The 19,243-nt window shown below is 36.8% G+C and overlaps 1 protein-coding gene across 1 annotated transcript in view; it reads left to right on the top strand.

Annotated features, from left to right (window-relative positions):
• Nucleotides 1-19,243, top strand: part of KIAA1958 (KIAA1958 ortholog) — a 152,110-nt gene that overhangs the window by 59,787 nt on the left and 73,080 nt on the right. The window contains exon 2 of the mRNA XM_040631734.1: nucleotides 13,479-14,673. Coding sequence (XP_040487668.1) covers nucleotides 13,503-14,673 — 1,171 coding nt within the window. The 5' untranslated portion in view covers nucleotides 13,479-13,502. The remainder of the gene's footprint in view (nucleotides 1-13,478; nucleotides 14,674-19,243) is intronic.

A 19,243-nucleotide genomic window follows, 5' to 3' on the forward strand; every position in this document is an offset into this window, starting at 1 on the left:
CGCTTCCCCTGCTTGTGTTCCCTCTCATTGTGTCAAATGAATAAGTAAAAAATCTTAAAAAACATTGTCTATTTAGGGGGAGGGCAGATGGAGAGGAAGAGAAAGAATTCCAAGCAGACTCCACACCCAGCATGGAGCCTGACATGGGTGTCGATCCCACAACCCTGAGATCATGACCTGAGCTAAAATCAAGAGTTGGTGGCTCAACCGACTGAGCCACCCAGGCGCTCCTAACAGTTATTTTTATTTATTTATTTATTTATTTATTTATTTATTTATACACACACACATATATTTATATATTTATATATTTTATTTTTTAAAGATTTTATTTATTTATTTTGAGAGTGAGCAAGAGAGAGAGCATGAGCCAGGGGGAAGGGCAGAGGGAATGGGAGATGCAGACTCCCCCTCCCCCCTACTGAGCAGGGAACCCAAAGCGGGACTCCATCCCAGGACCCCGGGATCATGACCTGAGCAAAGGCAGACATTGAACCAACTAACCCACCCAGGAGCCCCCTAAAAATTATTTTTAATAATGAATTTGTTTTCTTGGCAAATGCATAATTAGCTTGCATGATATAAATGTATATTTCAAGTTAAAATTTCTACTGGATCAATATCTCAAAGAGATGGCGGGCAGCATTTGTTAGGAGGGTGTAGGTGGACTATGGTGGAATGGATAAGGCAAGAAGTTCTTCAGTTAGTTGGGTCTATTAGCCTGACCTCTGTGTGGGGTGCTGGAATGTTTCAGAATAGTTGCTAAGAGTGGGTATATCATGGAATTCCAGAATTTTTCTGAGGCCCTTTGCTTGTACTTGAATTACTTGGAAATTTCTTCTTTCCTCTGCCCTTTCCCCCTTTAATCTGTGAATTCCTACTAATCCTTCAGCTCTTACCTTAAATACTACTTTCTCAGAGGAGCGTTCTCTGATCCCCCGAATAGAACAAGTCTCTCTGGTTTTATGCTCTCTTAGCATAAACTAAAGTAGATTCTCTTTGCAGAATTTTTGTCGAAATTGCAACAATATTATTTCTTGTATAATTAGTTGTCCCATCCCACCCTGCATCCTTGAATACCATATAGGCACAGGTCATGACTGCCTTGTTCATGACAATATTGTAGTGCTTGGTAGCCTAGTGCCATTTAATATTTGTTGAATGAAAGGATGCCACTGAAAAGTCCATATGATTTCTGTTAAAAGAAACTCTAGGACCAAAATTTTAAGGTAGCTGCAGAATAATAGATCCTGTAGCTGGTTTTGTAATTCCCAGGGATGTGTGGGTAGCTAGGGCTTGTTCTGTAATGCTGCTCTAAATTTAGTGTGTACTTTGATGAATCCGTGTTAATCTAAGGAGTCTGAGAAAGTTAAATGAGGACCTTATTCTTGACTGAGTATACCATAGTGTCTTGTATGTTCTCTGGATCTCATTCTTCCACATGTGTACCATGCCAAATTTTATGCTGTCTATAGTTATATTGTAGGCCATCAAAATGGGGAAAAGCCTCTAATTTCAGTGAAAAATTATCAAGTGATTGTTCTGAGCATTTTACAGTATGAATTAGTTTAATCCTTACAATGGCACTATGAGGTTGGGGTTATTCTTATCATAATTTTACAGATTAGGAAACTAAGGTGCAGAGAGGTAAAAAGTAACTTGCCCAAGGTCACATAGCAAACGGCAGAGTTAGGATTTAAATTCAGTCTGTCTGGCAGTGGAGTCTATGCTCTTAACCTCTGCACTGTCCCATCTTACATGGAAGTAGTCCCTCATGCACATCCAGAATAGTCTGTGTGCAGAATTTCTTCTGTTTTGTGCATATTAAGATTGGGTTTGGAGGAAAGCGGTTGAGGCACTTGGGAGACTCAGAAGCCTTTATCTGTATCAGTCGGTGGAGAATGGTGCTGATACTCGGCTTTCTAACTGTGACCTGATTTCCTTCTGTAGCCATCCTCCTATAAATTTTGTTTTGACTTATCAAGTCTCATCTCTCAGGTAACCTGAACATTGACACTTGCCAAATGGTGTCTGTGCAATCACACTTTAAGCTCATATATTTAATTCCCTTTCATCTTCATTTCTTATATAAATGGTCACAGAAATAGAAACATAGGGGGAAAAATCGTCACTGCTGAGATACAGGAAAGTTAGCCATGAATTGGCAAAGTAAGACACCCCTTTCATCCCCCCAGAAACCCCCTACCAGATTTGAGTAAATCCCTAAATGAGCTCAAACTCCTTGAGCTCAGAGTTAACAGGGCTATCATTAGTGTTGTTTTGTATATTGAGTTTTTATTTTCTGTGTTATGGTTGTGCAGAAATGTTCATAGCTGTTTTGTATTTATAGTGCATCATTCCTTTTACCAATCTCTTTATACTGATCTATATATCCAACTGTCTATTTGATACCACCTTTGGGGTATCTTAAAAGTACCTCAAAGTAACATGACAAATCAAACCCTTTCTCAGTGGTCAAGTCAGAATCTATAACTTCTTTCTTCCTCCCACCTCCTTTATCCAGTCTTTCATCTTTACCTCTTGAGTTTCAACTTTGTCCCCTTTTTTTCCATCCCTGCTACTATCCAAGGTAGGTTACCAGTATATCTTACCTGAATTGCTACAATATGCCTCCTAACTGGATTCCTGCCTCTAGTCTTGATCTCTTCAAGTATAATCAGAATGATGATTCTAAAGTTGCTTTCTTGCTTACAACCATGTAATACTTTTAAATTATCTCTATAATAAAGTTAGGGGCACGTGGGTGGCTCAGTCGGTTAAGCGTCTGCCCTTGGCTCGGGTCATGGGATCGAGCCCTGTGTCAGGAATGGAAAAGAAAGGAAGACAGCAGATCTGTTAGAAAATAACAGGCAGCAATTGGCGTGAATCGCTTTTGAGGGATGAGGGCAAATAAAGACTAGGCCAATTCCCAGGTTTCTATCTCAGGAGCCAGGACAGATTTGTTCTTAAGGTAAACATCATAAGAGAAGAGTAAATGTATAGGTTAGGTGTGATGATTTATTCAATTTGCTTTAAAAAGGCAACGCAGGAATCACTGATTTTGAGGGCATAACATGAATAGTCTAACTTACATATAAAAACCTTCCAACCTATAGACAAGCATAAGTATACCTTTCTGTGAAAAGTACGTCCTGTCTGACTTTGGAAAATCACTTAAGATATTTTAAAAGAATTTTCTTAGGGGCACCTGGGTGGCTCAGTTGGTTAAGCATCCGACTCTTCATCTCCACTCAGGTCTTGATCTCAGGGTCATGATTTCAAAGCCCTGTGTTAGGCTCCATGCTGGGCATGAAGCCTACTTTAAGAAAGGGGGGGTGGATTTTTTTTTACTCTGCCCAAGTGGAAACCATTTCAGTTGACTTTCAAAGTCATTCTAGTTATTCTAGGCTCCCTGAGTGAGAGTATAAAATAATGTGACTTAAGAGGTTTTCACTTGTTCACCTAACTTACTTCCTTGAGTCAAATATAAAATGTCACCTGTCACCCATTCTATCAATAAATATGTATTAGACATTGTGAAGCATTGGCCTGACCCATAGAAAGGGAAGGGTGACAACGACAGACATTCTGTATCATCACAGAGCTTATAGTCTAAGAAAAAAGGGAAATGATAAAATAGATAATTTAAATAAAACATAGTAGGTGCTCCAGCAAACAGAATAAGGTGTTACAGGAACATGGGCAGGGGCATCTAATCTAGACCAGGATGAGTCAGGGAAGGTTACCTAAAAAACCTAGTGATGTGCAAGTTGAGAACCTAAGAATGCATAAAAATCAGGTGAGAGGCAGTAAAAGTAGAGCTGTGTGAAGGCCCAGAAGATACTGAGGAAATGGAAGTTGTTCAGTATGGCTGAATGGAAGAACAAGAGTATGTCTGAAAAAGTAGGCAAGGGCCTGATTATGATGGTCTTATAGATTATGTAAAAGACTTTTGACTTTATTTTAGAGATAATTTTTAAAGATTTTATTTATTTATTTGAGAGATCGTGCATGAACAGGGGAGAGAGGCAGAGAAGCAGACTCTCCATAGAGCAGGGAGCCTCATGCAGGGCTCAATCCCAGGAGCCACTCCAGTCTCTGTCTTAGCTTTCACATCGCTTTCTCCCTATGTCTGTCTCGTCTTAAGGACATCAGTCATATGGATTAGGGGCCCATTTTACCTCTGTATGACTTCATGGAAACTTAATTAAATTACATCTGCAATTACAGGTTACCTAATAAGTAACATTCTGAGGTACTGAGATTTAGGACTAAAACATATCTTTTGTTTGTGGGGGAGGGAACAATTCAGTCCATAACACAGTATTTAGCATATAACAGGTATTTAATAGATATTTACTGAATTGAAATATAAATGAAATACATGTTATATATTCATGGCATAGAATTGAAAGCTTTTTTTATTATGATTTTTAAATTTGCTAGGTACAAAGTATCTTTTAGATTTGTCTGTTTCCAAAAATTACATGATGGATTACATGGTACTTGTAACATTTGAAAATTTAATAAATGTATTATCTTAAAGTAAAGCACATATTATATAGTCTGAGTTCTACATTTGTAAGCTCACTTTTAATGCTTGTACTAATTTATGTAACTTACAGATAAATTTTTTTAAACAATAGATGGGTTTTGGCAGCTCTTTCTGCCCATGGGTCTGCCTATACTTTAATAAAACCACTCCTTTTGCACCGCCCTCCCCCCAAAAGATGGGTATTATAGTTTGGAAAGCATATTTTAGGCCTCAGTAGGAATAAATACCCTTTCTCTGTCCTTTAACTGTATTATTAAAGTAGTATCTTCTTTCTGCACATTATTTTTTTTTAATGTTTTTTTATTATATTATGTTAGTCACCGTACAGTACATCCCCGGTTTCCAATGTAAAGTTTGATGATTCATTAGTTGTGTATAACACCCAGTGCACCATGCAACACGTGCCCTCCTTACTACCCATCACCGGTCTATCCAATTCCCCCGCCCCCCTCCCCTCTGAGGCCCTCAGTTTGTTTCTCATAGTCCATAGTCTCTCACTTTCTGCACATTATTGTGCATTAATGTTGGAACTTCTTTCTTCAGATGTTTTTTAGTAGAATTCCATTGTTGGAATATTTTCCCATATTTAGCATATATAATAAATTGCATCCTTTAATGAAAATATGGGGAAATTAGGCTTATATGAAACACTTTTTAGATTCTAAGAGTTGTAGTTAATGGAAAAATAAAATAGGAAGTGTATGTCATTCTCAGTAAATAAGAAAAACATAGTAACCTTATTTCTAGTTTGGATAGAAGCCATACTTCCCACAGTTTGTTTTATTTTCTTTTGTTTCTAGCTTTGTTAGTCACTGGTCTGTTAGTTGAGACATCATCAGTGCTTTTTAGACCATATCCAAGTTTCCTTAGATAGCATTGAAAGTTACATAGGGGATCTCCTGAAAGAAGGTAGCAATTGTTGAGTGTGTTTAAGTTTGATGAATACCTTCACCATCCCTGGATTGTTTATATTCCATTAGCAACTGATGTAGCCCAGTTTATCAAAATTTTTAAGGCTTGTACTTTTGCATCCTAAGAAACCTTTGCCTACCCCAAGGTGACAAAGATATTATCCTATGATTTCTTCTGGAATTTTTCTAGTTTTAGATTTATTTATTTAGTTAGTTAGTTAGTTAGTTAGTTTATTTAAGTAGGTTCCACGCCTAGGGTGGAGCCCGGAGTGGGGCTTAAACTCACGAATGTGAGATTAAAACCAGAGCTGAGATGAGGAGTTGGGTGCTCAACTGACTGAGCCATCCAGGCACCCCCCCTGTGTTTTATTTTATTTTATTTTTTTTAAAGATTTATTTATTAATTTGGCAGAGAGAGACAGCCAGAGAGAGAGGGAACACAAGCAGGGGGAGTAGGAGAGGAAGAAGCAGGCTCCCAGCGGAGGAGCCTGATGCGGGGCTCCATCCCATAACGCCGGGATCACGCCCTGAGCCGAAGGCAGACGCTTAACGACTGAGCCACCCAGGCGCCCCTCGGCACCCCCCTATGTTTTAGATTTAGGTCTATGATCCATTTTGAGTTAATTTTTATTAACTCAAAGGTTGGTTGGTGGTTTTTTAATGGCTGTCCAATTGATTTAGCATTGTTTGTTGAAAAATTTTTCCTTTCCTATTGAATTCCCTTTGCCTTTTGAAGAAAATCAGTTGACAGAATATGTGTGGGTTTGTTTCTGGATACTCATTCTGTTCCATTGATGTACATGTCTATTCTTTTGTCAGTACCCCCATGATCTTGATTACTATAGCTTGAAATTATTCTAAGCCTTGAAATCAGGTATAGTGAGTTCTCCAACTTTATCTTCATTTAAAGATTTTGCTTTGGTTATTCCAGATCTTTTGCATTTCCATATAAATGTTAGAATCAATGTATCTATTTCTTGTAAAAAAGCCAACTGGAATTTTGATTGGAATTGCATTGAATATATAGATCAGTTGGGAATAATACCAACCTAACAATATTGAATCTTCAAATCCACAAATACAGTATTTATCTCTATTTATTGATGTCACATTTAATTCTCTCAGCAATGTTTTGTAGTTTTTAGTATAGAAGTCTTGGATACTTTTGTTAGATTTAGCCCTAGGTGTTTAATACTTTTGACACGACTATAAGTAGAATTTTTAAAGAGTTAATTTTCTAATGTTTCGTTGCTAGTATACAGAAAAGAATGGATTTTTAAAAAATATTAATTTTTTACCCAATTACTTTGCTAAGAAATTCGTTTATGAGTTCTAGCAGTTTCATGAATTCTCTGGAATTTTCAACAAACAGCAGTATCATCTACATGTAAAAACAGTTTTACTTCTTCTAATTTTTCTATCTTTTATTTCCTTTTATTTCATTATTTCAGTGTGACAGTACTGAATAAAAGTGATGCAAGAGCATTCTTGTCTTACTCCTGATCTTGGGAGAAAACAATTCAGTCTTTTATATTGTTTAATATTAGCTATAGATTTTATATATATATATATATATATATATATCAGCTTGAGGAAGTTCCTACTATTATTAGCTTACTAAGAGTTTTTAATTGTTAGTGAATATTTAATTTTGTCAAATGCTTCGTTTGCGTCTATTGAGATGATCATGTATGGTTTTTCTCCGGTGGACTGTTAATATGTTGAATTATATTGGTTGATTTTTTTTTTTTTTTTTTTTAGATTTTATTTATTTGACAGAGAAAGAGAGAGCCAGTGAGAGAGGGAACTCAAGCAGGGGGAGTGGGAGAGGAAGAAGCAGGCTCCCAGCGGAGCAGGGACCCCGATGTGGGACTCGATCCCAGGACCTGGGATCACGCCCTCCGAAGGCAGATGCTTAATGACTGAGCCACCCAGGCGCCCCCTATATTGGTTGATTTTTGAATGTTCAGCTAACTTTGCATTCTTGGGATAAGGCTTACTTGGTCATGATTTATTATCCATTTTATATATTGTTGGATTCATTTTGCTAATGTTTTGTAAAAGATTTTTGCATAAAATAAGGAATGTTGATCTGTAATTTTCTTTACTGTAATATTTTTGTCAGGTTTTGTTAGTAGGGTTATGCTGGCCTCCTTAGACAAGTTGGATAATGTTCCCTTCTCTTCCTATTTTTTTAAAAATATTTGCATAATTTTGGTATTATTTCTTCCTTGAATGTGTGATAGAATTTACCAGTGATATATTTCTTTTTTTTTTTTTCAAGATTTCATTTATTTGAGAGAGAGAGACACAGAGAGAGAGAGAGCACATGGTGAGGGTGGGCAGAGAGAGAGGGAGAAGCAGACTCCCTGCTGAGCAGGGAGCCCAACACCAGGCTGGATCCCAGGATCCTGAGATCATGACCTGAGCAGAAGGCAGATGCTTAATCGACTGAGCCACGCAGGCACCCTGCAGTGAAATCTTTCTTTTGGAGATTTTTTTTTTTAAACATTCAACTTCTTTTATAGCTATATGGCTACTAAGATTTTCTTTTTTTTTTTTTCTTGTGTCAATTTTGTCATCCATAAGCAATTGATGTATTTAGTGGTATTAAAACAATAGCAACACCAAATCCTTTGAAAGATTCAGGACCTTATAAAGAGATTGACTATAAGGGCTATGGGGCAGATTGTAACTGAAGTGAGGTAAAAGCCAACTAGACATTCACTGGTATTTGGCTGGTAACTCATTTTGTCAGGTTTTGGGAAAGTGACATAATCTTTTCATACTCTTTTTTTTTTTTTCCTAAAAAGCTTTTCTCAGTCTTTTGAAAGAAAAACATTTTCATGGACCTTCTTTATACCCAGTGCTGCCTTAAGTCATTTTTGGTCACAATGTTATTTAAGTAAGTATAAACATAATATTTATGCTTATAGTTCTGAGACAGCCGTAAACCAAAATAGTAAGACCAAAGTTCAAATTTTGGTTCTACCACTGCTTTGTTCAAGTAACTTAGTTTACTTATTTATAAAATGAGGATAATAATTTATTTAACTTATTAGGATTATTACTATAATTAGGATTATTTGTATGTCAAGTCCTAGAATAGTGCCTGGCAACTAACAGTTGTTCAATAAATATTAGCTGTAATAATAACTGGTTTTATATTACTCTACTGAAACCTTAATGATCAGTGTTGGGTTTATTTTTTGTTTAATTTTTTAAAGATTTTATTTATTTATTTGAAAGAGAGAGAGCACAAGCAGGGGGAGCAGCAGAGGGAGAGGGAGAAGCAGACTCCCCACTAAGCAGGGAGCCTGATGCGGGCCTCGATCCCAGGACACCGGGATCATGACCTGAGCTGAAGGCAGATGCTTAACTGACTGAGCCACCCAGGCGCCCCTAGTGTTGGGTTTAATAGTAGAAAGTCTGACTCTGTATTTAATGGCTTTCAGATTTTGACTTTAGTAATGTAAATACTGATACATAGAGTGTCTTCTTGAATAAGTTAACATATAATGTGGTAATAATAACTTCATAGCTTTGTTTGCTAATTTAAGATAAGCAAATTTCATACTTAACCTAAACTCTGTTAGTCAGGACTCTCTGAGTTTTGTTTTGTTTTATTTTTAAGATTTATTTATTTATTAGAGCAAGCAGGAGGGAGGGGTAGAAGAGAGGAAGAGAGAGAATCCGAAGCAGACTCCTAACTAATGTGGGTCTTGATGCGGGGCTTGATCTCATGACCCTGAGATCATGACCTGAGCCGAAACCAAGAGTTGGATACTCAACTGACTGAGCCACCCAGGTGCCCCTCTTTGAGTTTGTTTTTTTAATCAAGTGTCACATGATAACTCTATAAAGCTGAGTGTCTAATCCAATCATTGCCCATATCAGATATGGGAAAATACTGTCTGAAGTTATTTTTAATTCTTGAAAATGTAGAAAAGACATTATTTTTCAGTGTAGAGCTCATCATCAGACTTTTGAAGCACAGTAGGTTCTAGAACTGACTTATTTTCAGCACTTTGGAAATACCTTAATTGTCTTCTTATTGATTTTGTTTTGTATTAAATTTAGAATGTATTGCAGTATATTGATAGCTATTCCTTGTCAGCTTGGACTCAATCCATTTAATTACCCTACATATCAGCAAATATGCTCTCATAACTATATTGGTTAACATTGGTTGCCTGGCTGAAATATATTAATAATGATAACTTGAAAATATTTTCATTTTATGATACTCAAGAAAAGTTTAAGAGCCTCTTGATGAGATTGCTAGTGAATTTCAGAATGTAATAAAAGTGACTTATGATTACTACCTATTGATTCTTAAAGGTTGGTGATTATTACATAATTAAGTGGATAAGCTTTTAACAAAATTTAAAATTTTATCTGTTTTGTCTTTTATTATAATTTTTTTTCCTGGCTTGTGGGACCTTCAGCAAAGGTACTATTTTACCACTGTATAGTAGCTCTTACCTGAACAGTCAGTTCTTTGGAGTTCCACATGCTTATATAATTTTGTGTTTTGATTCTGCCGCATTTTTATGTATTTGAACTGTTACAACATCTTCATTCAAATATTGTGCCATAATGTATATTCATTGCTTTCTATGAACATGTATATTTATTTCAACTCCTTTTTATCTTCTCATTACCCTGTAACACTTAAAGTGGTGTATTGCTTCAGTATCACATATGCCATTTTCATGATGTCAGATCATGATGCCTTTCATTTGAGAATTATTAATTCAAAAGACAAGTTTTATATTTCTATCTGCTAAAAAGGAAACAACATGAACAGGTTTCCAAACAAATTGGAAGTTGAGTCATGTCACTTTAGGTGATTATGGACAATAATCTGAGTATAGATACAAAGGCAATATTTGGATCTAAGGTGTTTATTTAGATGATTCACAATATACTTTTATTAATCATATTTTTACTAGTATCAAAATGAAAACAGTTATAAATATTTTGGAATAGAATTATAGACCTCCCAATAATTTATTTGTGGAGTCCAGTTTGAAAAACAATTGTACTTGGTGGGGTGGTGCAGATAAATTGAAGGATTCTACTCTGAGGTTCCAAAAACCAGAAATGAATATTATTTTTTGTGTATCAGTTAGTAACTGAGTTCAGCAATTCATTTATTATTTCATTGATTGAAATACTCCAACAACAGTGGCTTAAGCAAGATCAAGGTCTTATCTTTCATTATGTAACAAAGAATCCTAAATAGTTCAGAGTTGACGCAGTGGCTCTGTGATGTCAACAGGGACCCAAGCTCCTTCTGAATGTTCTCTCCCATCCTTAAGTTCTTATTTCATGTTTCCAATATGGTCTCTGGAGCACCAGCTATCGTGTCCTTATTCCAGGCAGAAAGAAGGGGAAGAACAAAGGGAAAAAGACAAAAAGGCCAAAATCAGACAAGTCACTCAGTGTCTTTTATTTACATATTATTGACCAGAACTGTGTCATATGACAAGTCCTACTTCAAGGGAAGCTGGGAAATCTGTTTTAGGTGAACATATTGCTGCCCCAACAAATTGGGACTCTCTGTAAGGAAAAAGAGAGAAGGAATACTGGGTAAGCATATGGTCTCTGCCATACCAATTAAATAGATATATTAAGAAAGCTTAAAAAACAAACATCAAAAACCTCAGTCTTTTTTTTTAATCAAGTTTTTAATTTTAATTCCAGTATAGTTAACATACAGTATTATATTAGTTTCAGGTGTACAATATAGTGATTCAACAGCTCTATACATTACTCAGCGCTCATTGTGATAAGTGTACGAGTCTTTCTCTTTTATCTGCATTTTTACCTTAAAGTTATATGAAAGGAGTATAAATAAAATAAGTCCCTAAATTCCTAAAGTATGAAGGGAACATAAAGATCATATAGTGCTGACATTTTAGCTTAGAAGTAATTAGTGACTTGTCTGAGGCCACAGACATCAACTCCAGGACTAGAATTGAAGTTCCCTACTCCGACACCAGTTACTGGTCTTTCCATTCACTGTACTGCTTCATAAAATCTGGTAGCTCACTTACTACTCTCCTATGCACAAGACAGCTGTGGTTTGGTTATACCACTGGGGAGAAATATCCTCTGCTCCCTTCAGTGATTACAATAAAAGTGATAGGAGGAAATTTCATGTTTCTTATTTGAAGGTCTTATGTTTGGTTAGTGTTGATGGCACTGCCAGTATTTATATATTTATTGATTCATTCTTCATTTATTCATCATTAACAATAGATTATAAAGTCTCAAGAGCAGGACCATATTATATTAATATCTCTGTCCCCAACTAGGTCCTCATCAATGAATGAAAAATTATAGCCCCTTATACTAAAATATTACAAATAAATAAATAAAAAGTTTAAAAAATCATAGTTCCTGTCCTCAGGGAATTCTCAGTCAAGTTTGAGAGACAGACAAGAATGGCAATGATAACAGTACAGAAATAACTCAAGAGATGATAGGAGTACAAGTGAAGAATGAATACAAGTGAATAAATATCTGAGGCCGAAAGTCTGTAAAAACTTTAACAGGAAGTGGTCCCGAGTTCAGTTTTGAGAGGGTTTTCCAGATGACGAAAGAAGAGGGTGCATATCAAGCCAAAGAACGAGTTTTTAGAGGTCCAATGAGTGTGAGAAACTGTTTAGAGAAGAGGAGACCATGAGAAATGTGGGAAGAGCCCATAGTAGTAGGAAATGCGGCTTTGAGGAGTTGACTGTAGCCATGACCACATCACAGAGGCCTCATAACATGTGAAAGGGTTTGAATTTACCTAACGATTGATGGGGCGCCACGGAGGTTCAGATGTGCCCTTTTGTATGGCCACCTGACATTACCGTTAGACCTTGGCATCTTAGTGCAGAGCCCACCTAACAGTGAGGCACCACTTCTCACTCATAGCTGCAGATGGACAGGGCAGACTAAACCATTCATCAAGATCCTTGGTCTTGCCCCGCTCAAATCTCCCCAGAATCTCCCCTTTATCAGAAACTTACTTGACCTTTCTAATCACATGTAGACTCTACATGCCCCATTTTACTTTTCTTGCCCATCATGTTGTCCTCATTGTTACTCAGCCAAGGACCCATAACAAGTGATTCTTTTTGACCTCCGGCCAGTAAGAATGGTAGCTCAGATGGTGGAATAAACCAGACACATCTTTTACTTCTAAATTGTGAGATGAAAGGCAGTATTTCAGGAATTTCACCCAGCAAGGAGGCAGCAAGCTAGGTCCTAAGATTTGGTTTAGAGTCCTGGCACCTGGCCCACCCATCCTTGCTTCTGGTCTACAGACTGCCTGTGCCCCTGACCCCAGCAGGCGCCCTCTAGTGGCTCTCCTCCCTGTCCACTCTCCCTTCCCTGCTAAAGACTTTTCTCCCCCACTACAGCGCTTCATTCTCTCCTTGGACTCTCAGTTAACATCATTTGTTTTCTGGTGCCCAGCAGAGAATTGACTTCCCTCCTGTGACTTATCCTAGAATGGATCTAAGCCTTTGTTGGTTCTGCCTTTAGTAATGAAGTTTCTGATGGCAGAGGGTAAAGTTGGAAGTGCATCCTCTTGGTTAATACAGACAATGTACACATTTTATTAAGGAGCTGACTAAACCTCTCTTTGTGACTGACTTTGGAAGTAAAATGTACTGTGAAAAAGTTCATCTCTTTTTTATTGCTTAATTTTTTTTCTTTCCCACTTTTTTTCTCATGCAGATATTTTATGCAGATATTATTATAACATCAAGGAAACTAACAAAAATCATCTTGTCTCACAGCCATAAGGCATCACTGTTTCATTTTGTTTTGTTTTTACTTTTCCCTGTATTCTCTTCCAATCTCTGCCCGTGTGCAGCGATATTAACTAGATACAGTTTTGAAGGGCATTTCTTTTTTATGCCACATGGTCATAGTTCAAGGAAATTGAAGTAATGGAGATATGGGAATATCTTGGGTAATAATGGCTTTTTATTTTGATTATTTCCCTTTAGGAAAGACACTGCTGATCCTGTAACATGGAGGATTGCCTTCATACTTCATCTGAGAATCTGTCCAAATTGGTCAGCTGGGCCCACAGCCATGGGACCATTTGCAGCCTTATTCCAAACCTGAAACACTTGCTTTCGGAAGGTTCCCATGGGAACCTCACAGCAATGTGGGGCTGTAGTGCTGGCCATGCTTATCACTGGCCACTGACAGCTACTTGCAGAGCTGGGTCCCAAGAAAGGGTCTGTTTCCAGGATAACAGAAGTTTTAATTCTGATAGTCCCAGTATAATTGGAGTACCCTCTGAGACACAAACTAGCCCTGTTGAAAGGTACCCTGGGAGACCAGTGAAAGCGAAACTAGACTGTAATCGGACGAGAGACTCTTGTGACTTCTCTTATTGCAGTGAGCCCTCTGAACTGGATGAAGCTGTTGAAGAATATGAAGATGAAAACACTCTGTTCGACATGGTTTGTGAGTCCTCTGTTACAGACGAGGATAGTGACTTTGAACCCCAAACCCAAAGGCCTCAAAGCATTGCTCGAAAAAGGCCTGGAATAGTCCCATCTTCTCTCCATTCCAGCTCCCAGGCTCAAATGGTTGATGAGTGCAGCAATGATGTCATCATTAAGAAAATCAAACAAGAGATTCCTGAAGATTATTACATTGTGGCGAATGCAGAGCTGACCGGAGGGGTAGATGGACCAGCCCTGTCATTGACACAGATGGCAAAACCCAAGCCTCAGACTCATGCTGGTCCCTCCTGCATGGGGTCTGCTAAGCTGATTCCCCATGTGACATCTGCCATTGGCACAGAGCTAGACCCACACGGTGTGTCTGCATCCCCCTCTGTCATGTCCAGACCAATCGTCCAGAAGACTGCCAGGGTATCTCTGGCTTCACCAAACAGAGGACCCCCTGGTGCCCATGGCACCAACCAGCAGGTGGCCATGCAGATGCCTGTGAGCACATCCCATCCTAACAAACAGATCAGCATCCCTTTGTCTGCCCTGCAACTGCCTGGACAGGATGACCAAGTTGCTTCTGAAGAGTTCCTGCCCCATCTGCCCAGCCAGGTCTCCTCCTGTGAGGTAGCTCTTTCTCCCTCAGTTAACACAGAGCCAGAAGTGAGCTCCAGTCAGCAGCAGCCCCCAGTCGCTCCAACCATAACCACTGAGGCCACAGCACAGTGCATACCAGGTATGGCACATGAGGTGACAGAGAGTCCCTCATCCATGTATGTCAGAGAATTCTGCGCCGTCAGCACTTACAAAACCATTGGCTCAGTTTGCTAGAATTCAGGCCTTTATTATTCCCAGAAAGATAGAAATAATGAAATATATTCTATCCAGGTGATACTCTGAAGGAAATTCATCTGAATTAAGGCCATCTGTCCAGTCAGTGTACCTCAGGGCTGAGAGGGCAGCTGTAGGATTGTGCCGTTGATATTGCATGGCTAGATTGAAGGTTTGTATCTGATCTTAAGCTGAATAATTTTTATTTTTATTATTTTTTTAAAGATTTTATTTATCTTAGAAAGAGAGAGCAAGTAAGTGGGGGTAGGGGCAGAGGAAGAGGGAGAGAGAGAATCTCAAGCAGACTCTGTGCTAAGCACGGAGCCTGAGGCAAGGCTTGATCTCACGACCCTGAGATTGTGACCTGAATCAAAATCAAGAGTCAGATGCTTAACTGACTGAGCCACCCAGGCGCTGCAAGCTGAATAATTTTTGTATATTAATGTTATCTTTGAAAAAAAATTTTTATGCTCTCCTATCAGTATGAAGTTATTTGGTTGCTGTTTGAAGCCAGAAGGATACTATGTTGGGTTAGGCATATAATGACAATAGAACTGGTGCTTTTCCATTATTATTTATTTGTCTGAACCAACTTGGCCTTTCTATTCATTTTAGTTGATGTGGCAGTTTAGAACAAGTATTTTTAAAAGCAACAAATAATTCTAAAAGAAGTATTTTATCTCATCTCAAAATTTCAAAGAGTCCAATAACTTGCACTCCTGGAATACATGGGCCTAACTGGAAGGGACTGAGAGGAAGAGAAATGATTGTATGAGGTCTCTATTTAATTTCTAATGTTCTGTAATTCTAACATGCAGTATTTATTTAATCTGGGCTATTACTATATAAAGAGGGTTTAGGGTCATGCATTTGGGTTCATTATTCAAATCTAACAAGCTGGAAGTAGAAACATGGACAAAGATGAACAGACATACAGAACAGATTATATAGAAAGCAGAAATTTGTGGCACGATTTGGTTTGTTTCATTTTAATCCCTCTGAAGGAAGTTGTGTATTTTGGGAAAAGTTTCCTAGAAGCCTGCAGTACCTGTGCCTTTACCCAATTTATGATTTTACTGACACAGTCATGGTATTATTAATAAGATATACAATGAAAATATTCATATCCTGATTCAAAATTATGCTTTTCAGTTTAATCATTTTTTTCTTTTTAAAATAATAAATTTAATGAGATATAATTCATATACCATGAGATATACTCTTTTTAAGCATACAGTTCAGTGGGTTTTGGTATATTTACGGAGTTGTGCAACCATCACCACTATCTAATTCAAAACACTGTTATCACCCCAGAAAGAAACCCATAGCCATCAGCAGTTCCTCTTTTCTTCCTCCCAGCCCATCAACCACTGATCTATTTTATGTTTCTATGGATTTGCCTATCCTGCACATTTCATTTAAGTGGAATCATAGCATGTGGCCTCTTGTGGCTACCTTCTTGCATTTAGCATTTTTTTTTTACATTGTAGCATGTATCAGGGTTTCTTTTTATTGCCAAATAATATTTCATTATATGGATATACCATAGTTTTTCCTTTCATCAGTTGATGGACATTGAGGTTGTTTCTGTTTTTTAGCTATCATGAGTAATGCTGCTAATCACATTTGTATACAAGTTTTTGAGTGGACATATAATTTCATTTCATTTGGGCAACTACCTAGAAGTGAAATTGCTGGGTGTATGATAACTCTATGCTTAAATTTTTGAGGAGCTGCCAAATTATTTTCTTAGTAGCTCCACTATTTTACAATCACCAGCCATGTAAAAAGGTTCCTGTTTCTAAACATGCTGACCAATATTTGTTGTTTTCCATTAAAAAAAAAAAAAATTATCCTGGGTGCATGAAGTAGTATCTCATTGTGGTTTTGATTTCCATTACCTTAGTGACTGATGGTGTTGAACTTTTTAACAGTATGGTCTTTGGGTAATCTTGGCATAATTTAGACACGTTTTTATTAGGCTGGTTAAAGTCTTCGTACTAAGTAGGAAATTTGACTCTTAATGCACATAGGATATAAGTAGGTACCTTTTCACTTAAATAAATAGCTGTATCTGGTATATTTGTGTGTGTCCCCCCCGCCCCCATTTTCTAAAAATAAAATAAGAGATTTAGCCTGACAGAGTTTTCTACATTCTCACTTATTTTATATTTGAGGGTAGAATTCAGAATTGTATTTTGCAAAGTTGTCCAGTATACCAAAACAGCTTAGTTAGACTGTTGTATCACACATCCTTCCATGAGCTTAACCCAGCATCCTTCTACCAATTTACCGCAGCTTAGTAATGCTGTTTTATCACCCTTTCCTCTAACTTACCCCAGATTTCCTTGCATCTGCCTAGTGGATGGTGAATGAAACATTGAGGCTCTTTACTAAACAAAATATGAATATCTTATTATATAATTGTTTTGGAAAAGAAATTCAGCCTATTTGAAAAAATTTTTAAACTATTTATTTTTGTATAGATTACATTCTCTGAGGTCTTCTTCTCAATGAAATTGCACTTTTTTTTTTAAATTGCACTTTTTATAATAGGTATAAAAAGCAGGTATGGCCAAGTACGGTACATAATGAATACAGTCATAAACTGTGATTTAGCTGCACTCTTGCAAAGAAAATTGGTTTGGCTTGGAGTTGAACCTTTAAGGAAAAACGGTATGAAGAACTGGTAATGGGAATTTCCTCAGGAATCATCCTGATGTTTTGAGCCATTGTTCTTTGGAAGGATGTTACATTGCTAAGATATCATCAGCTTTAAAGAAATACTATTTTACTAGAAACATCACTGGAACAAATAAAACTCTGATTGACATTTTTCTTTCGTGGGAGTTAGATAAAGTTAACTTACAATTTACCTTTGTTCTATAGAGCCCAAATTAGGCTCTGTGCTTTTAACAGTTTTGTTTGTTTTGCATATTTATTATTGTAGATAGTCTTCATTCTAAACATAGACTTTTTTAAAATTTAGAATTCACATCCAAATGTATGTGAATGAATATGTACGGATGGACCTTACTCAGTTAATATATAAATTATACTTGGGACTAGCAAAGAAGAAAGCTTTTGAAAGAACTAGCTGAAAGCAAAATCAGGTGCTCTTCTTAAAACGGATGTTGTATAAGCTGGAGTCCTTATCAAATCATTGTAGAAATACTGCATATCTTTGAATAATATTTTTAAAATAAATAATCTGACAAATGACTATTGAGTCAACCAGAAACAAAGAGAAATTGTTTCATTTTGTTTAGTTTTACTGATGCCGTTTAAATTCTATTCTCCTAGTGGAAAGTCATCCTTATTTATGTTCAAAACTAAACTCACAAAGTGATAAAATGTTAATCAAGGTATGGATAAAATTATTAATTTTCATGTCAGCCCTGTTATACTGCCTAACCCAAATCTTAGCAAACAGTAATGAGTAAAGAGGACATCTTATTAGAAGAGTTATTGACTATCTCCCCAGTGGCTTAGATTCCATTAAATTTTGAGGTTTTTAAATGTAAATTTGGGGCATTTGTCATAAATTTAAATCTCTGTTGCATTCTGAGTTGGGTTTTTATGTGTATATTTTTTAAATATACACACATACACCCGACTTCCTTTATGATTTTGTGCAAGGACCCCTTTTATTAATCAGCTTTTTCCCCAGAAGTTTTATAGTAGCAGGCAATCAACTTTTGCTTATCAGATTTGAAATATATGTTTTTCCTTTTGAAAATACACATCTTTAATAATTTCTAATAAATTACATATAGTCCTTATATATTAGAAATATTAACTTACAGTATATTTTGTATATTGGAAATACATTTCCCTCTTTATCATTTAAGTAATTTTGGTGTAATTAAAGTAATTTTGTTGATGGCATTTTTTTAGATGAATTTTATTTATTTTTATGAAGGTTATTTTTTTCAGCCTCTATTTAGCTATCATCTCTTCAGCATTTGGTTATTTTTCTAAGGAAGTGCTTTCCCTCCCTTGAATCAGATAATATATTTATCTATATTTCCCTCTGGTTCTTTTTTGGTTTCCCCCCTGCTGCAGCTGCCCCCCACCCCGCCCCTGCCAATCTCCTTTCTTTTTTTATATTTAGCTCTAAAGTCAGAATAGATTTTGGATTGGAACCTCACTTCATTATTTTTGCAGGTAGTCAAATGTTCCAGCATCATTTATTGAATAATTCCCAGTCACTACTGAATTGATTTATTCATAACATTTGTGTTTATAATTGGGTCCATTTCTAGATTTTCAATTCTGTTGTTATTGATCTCCTTTTCTTCTAATTTTTTATCATTTGATTATGTCTTTTCTTTAAGATTTTATTATTTTTTTAAGTAATCTCTACACCCATCGTGGGGCATGAACTCATCACCTGGTGATCAAGAGTGGCAGGCTCCATCGGCTGAGCCAGCCTGGCACCCCAGTCTTTGATTATAGCTTATACAAAACAAAAT

This window comes from Ursus maritimus, unplaced genomic scaffold (assembly GCF_017311325.1).
Source record: "Ursus maritimus isolate PB19 unplaced genomic scaffold, ASM1731132v1 scaffold_17, whole genome shotgun sequence".
NCBI lineage: Eukaryota > Metazoa > Chordata > Mammalia > Carnivora > Ursidae > Ursus > Ursus maritimus.